The 5,000-nt window shown below is 35.1% G+C and overlaps 1 protein-coding gene across 1 annotated transcript in view; it reads left to right on the forward strand.

The window, feature by feature from the left end:
* The window catches only part of LOC137614914 (uncharacterized), a 59,023-nt gene that overhangs the window by 38,465 nt on the left and 15,558 nt on the right, over positions 1-5,000 (forward strand). Inside the window, 2 exon segments of the mRNA XM_068344571.1 lie at positions 2,943-3,375; positions 4,347-4,568. Of these exon segments, the coding sequence (XP_068200672.1) occupies positions 2,943-3,375; positions 4,347-4,568 (655 nt within the window).

Raw genomic sequence — 5,000 nt, forward strand, 5'->3', positions numbered from 1 at the left:
AATAGGGATGCTCTAACCTCATTAACTTAGTATCACTGCCAAATATTATTTATTTTTATATGAAATTCTTGAAATCACTGCAAGAAACGATTTGACTGACACCTTGGCTTTCTCTCTTTTATCTATGAGCCTACTTTCTTTTTCTATTCGAAGCAGTCTCAAAGGTCTGACACCTTGAGAATCCAATGAGATGCAACTGAGAATTTTTTTACGTGATTGACCTCAAAAGCATCGGGTTTTACTATATATCTATATCTTGTTTCTTTCTATCTATTCATGTGTTTATGTATCTTTTTTATACGTAATGTATATTCTACATGATAAATGTATCAATGTGTATAATGCACAGTATATATATATATATATATATATATATATATATATATATATATATATATATATATATATATATATATATATATATATATATATATATACAGTATATGTATATATATATATATATATATGTGTGTGTGTGTGTGTGTGCGTGTGTGTGTGTATGCATATATATTTCCATGTGTGCGTTGTATGTATATGCATGTGTATATATATATATATATATATATATATATATATATATATATATATATATGTGTGTGTGTGTGTGTATGTATATATATATATATATATATATATATATGCGTGTACGTATGTATTTGTGTGTGTACATTTGCATACAATACACGCACACACACACACACACACATATATATATATATATATATATATATATATATATATATATATATATATATATATATACATATATATATATACATTTATAAATATCTGTATGAATGTATTTACATCTAGATGTTTGTCTGCGTGTTTGACAAACACGCATTCTCGCTTGCTTCACGCCAATACATACACAAGATAGTAAATAAATATAACGAAATTAGAAAAGCCTTCCTTAGACATATTCTTGAAGGATAGAAGATCTCATCTGCAATTTCCCAGCGGGTCTTTTAATGAGATAATTTCATTCGCAAATTGTAAGGAGCTAATTATCTGCTAATTATCTGTAGGAGCAAAGCGCTAGTGAAAGATGACATAAGCTTCTTTCATTTTATTGAAATGTTAATTACTTTGTTACCGATATAGGCTACTGTATATAATTCTGTATTATATAGCTAGTAATAATTTATTCTAATTGATGGTATAAATTTAATGCTTTGGTGCTATAATAATGGTACAATGTAATTCAGCTTAAGATCCATTTTTCTTTTCCTTATCAACGATTGTACAAAATATATTGCATGCATATAATGTAATTTGGACTACAAGTGTTCTTTTGTAAATTATTGTATGGTTGTGGTCAATAAAATATCTATCTCTATCTATGTAAATGCATGGGGAATTAAAAGAAAAAGACAGAGATGTGAAATATGACCCTGGAACCCCTACTTTTATTCTTTATCTTAGTTATTAACAAGCGAAGAATTTCTAAGATATTTTGTAATACTTTAGGATCGTTTCTTCGTCTTCCATGATGGGTAGAGATGGAACAACACAACTGATGGTTGTACGTGCACACACACTCTCTCTCTCTCTCTCTCTCTCTCTCTCTCTCTCTCTCTCTCTCTCTCTCTCTCTCTCTCTCTCTCTCGTTGTTGTTCTTTTCAATTTAGTTCTAATTCGTATATGTCCGACCAACTACGTCCTTGGTTTCTGTTGTAAGTCTTATGCTTGTATCTTCTTTAAATTAAATTCATTTGTTACAAAAAAAAAGTATTCTTAATCCCTTGATTTTAAGGTAAATGTGATAAAAGTAAAACCATGAATTCCGTTTTCTATTCTGAGAGATTTCAATATTTATAAGGGAGACTAGGTTGTTTTCATGCATTACCTATGTGCTTCAGACGTGGCTTTACGCATAATATCTAAACATTCAAAATATCTCAGATCTTATTAAAGCAATGTTCAGTTGAAAAGATCTGTCTTACTGATGGTCTATGATTTACAAACTTTTGCTCTAATTCAGCAGAAATAAGAACAGTTTATTGGTCTAACACCACAGTTGGGAATATATAGATTTATTAATACATTGTAAAAGGATTACCTCCACAAGATTAGACTACATCTCAATGAGTTTACTTATTGTATCTTATAGACTTTTTTGTTTTCATCCAATGAATGCTCATTGAGAGAGAGAGAGAGAGAGAGAGAGAGAGAGAGAGAGAGAGAGAGAGAGAGAGAGAGAATTGGTAATATGGTAACCTGACCAACGAGGTTTAGGATGGCAGGACGGCTTGAACAACCAAACAAACAAACGCAGAGGTTTGTTTTGTGAGTGTGATTTGGAGGCCATCCAGAAATAACCCGTTTTCCTACTTCGAGGGTCCGAGAGAGAGAGAGAGAGAGAGAGAGAGAGAGAGAGAGAGAGAGAGAGAGAGAGAGAGAGAGAGAGCAATGGATTGATGATTTTCGGGGTAAAGATAATGATAAAATAAAAACTGAGTCTCCCAGTACTGGAATGATTCTGATGGTGAAAGTGGACTCTTGTAAGATTTGATTTCGTTAGGATTTTTTTTTCAGATGTATATTATGAAACTGGTAAGAGCTGATTTAAAGTTGGGATGGATGAATTGGTTATCCAAAATCTGAATAAGTACTTCTTTGTTAATAGAAAATCAAAAGCAAACATACACATGTAAACGCATGCATGCACATCCAGTTAATTCCATTCGCTTTCACGTGTTGAATCAAATGAATACGTTCTTTACAATGTTTTGATATTATAAAACATACATTTTAGGCCTATCAATTTCAAGATAGAATTAATAAATGCTAATTTTCCTTCATAATTTCATATAACAGATCGAATAACAATGATAATGGACGATTATTGATTCCTGCTGAGGACCAAGTTAATATCCTCGGGAAATTGAATATTCAGTTTACGAAAAAAAATTCTCCAGATTACAAGTGAAGAGTGAAATATTAAAACTTCCGCGATGCCGACAGCGAAGCCCCCAATCAATGATAAACCGAGCGACATTACTCAGTCCTCGGGGGATACAGAAATGAGAAACAACACTAAGAAAGGGTTCATCAATGAAGGTTTTTCTCCTGACATCTCCGCCCGAGAAAGAAAGATTGATTCTAAAGACACTCAGGCTTCTGAAACGCCTAAGGAAAAACAAAAGAAGATCAAGGACCTGGACGATTCGAGCGCTGATTTAGTAGAACTGAAAAAGGAACTGGGTCTCTGTAATGGCGTTGGCATTATTGTGGGCATCATGATCGGAGCGGGCATCTTCGTGTCCCCTGGATCGGTGGTGAGGTACACGGGCAGTGTGGGTATGTCGTTGGTGGTATGGGTAGCCTCCGGCTTCATGACCATGTTTGGCGCATTGTGTTACTCTGAGATGGGTGAGTATTAATTTGCATCTTTCTTTGTATCTTACTTTGCGTAGAATTTAACTATTTTCTTTGAAAGGCGTTAATGTCACATTACCTTTTTTCCATAGTGAAATTTGAAAAATAAACCATAAGTGTCAGGGATTCAATTTACTAAAGAAAAATTGCTTATAAAGATTATACATCTTACTGTATTATTTATTCATTCTGTTATATTTGAGAATAAACAATTACTGGACATTTTTTAGGGAAAATGTTGACAGTATTTTCTCCATTGTAAGCTAAAGATGGGGACTTTGGGTGAGCCAATAGGTCTACCTGCTGGTTTATCAGCAGCCATTGCCTGAATTCCCTGGTACTAGCTTAGGTGGGAAGGGGGTTTGGTATCTGATCATATGTATATATGGCCAGTATATATGTCATTTTCCAGCAAGGGCATTGTCACCGTCCCTTACCTATGTCATTCCTGAGTGGCCTTTGAACCTTAAACAGAATAAACTACTAGCCAGGGCATTGTCACTTTCCCTTGCCTCTGTCATTCATGAGTGCCCTTTAAACAGAATAAACAACTAGCCAGGGCATTGTCACCGTCCCTTACCTATGTCATTGCTGGGTGGCCTTTAAACCTTTAAACAGAATAAACTACTAGCCAGGGCACTGTCACCGTCCCTTACCTATGTCATTCCTGAGTGGCCTTTAAAACTTTAAACAGAATAAACTACTAGCCAGGGCATTGTCACTTTCCCTTGCCTCTGTCATTCATGAGTGCCCTTTAAACAGAATAAACAACTAGCCAGGGCATTGTCACCGTCCCTTACCTATGTAATTCCTGAGTGGCCATTAAACCTTTAAACAGAATAAACTATTAGCCAGGGCATTGTCACTGTCCCTTGCCTCTGCCATTCACAAGGGGCCTTTAAACAGACTAAACGTAGAGCAATGAATGACTATAATCATCAATTCATGATTATCATTATTCCCAGGTACCATGATTCCGAAAAGTGGCGGGTCCTACACATACATATTGGAGGCCTTCGGTCCCGTCCCCGCTTTCTTGACCCTGTGGATTAACCTGGTGATCCAGTCCCCTGGCAGCAGAGCCATCGGCATGATCACCTTCGCCAACTACCTTCTCCAACCCATTTTCCCAAACTGTTCCGCAGCACCTTACCTGGCTGTGAGGCTTGTTGCTCTGGCTATGCTGGGTGAGTGTCGGGTGGTTTTGAAAGGTGAAGTACCTGTTAATCTTAATAGTATTCTGACCTTTTGAGTTCTATAGATCTGAATACATGTTTCATGCATAAGATTTCTTCTTATTATTTTACTCAATAGTGTGAGTGAGTGCCTGGTGGTTTTTGGGTGAAGTGTCTATTAATCTCAATAGTATTCTGACCTTTTGAGTTCTATACAAATGGATACATGTTTCATTCATAAGATTTCTTAGTATTATCATTTTGCTTAATACCCTGGATATCTTAGGAAAGAATTGGTATTTTTATACAGCTTGAATGCAATTAATATCATAATTATGTCAAGGAAAACATATATTTCAGTGCTTACATAGATGAATAACAATTGACCAAGAAAGTCGAAACACATTCATAAATGCATCGGTATTACCCTAACTAATACGTGTA

This window comes from Palaemon carinicauda, chromosome 2 (genome assembly GCF_036898095.1).
Source record: "Palaemon carinicauda isolate YSFRI2023 chromosome 2, ASM3689809v2, whole genome shotgun sequence".
Classification (NCBI taxonomy): domain Eukaryota; kingdom Metazoa; phylum Arthropoda; class Malacostraca; order Decapoda; family Palaemonidae; genus Palaemon; species Palaemon carinicauda.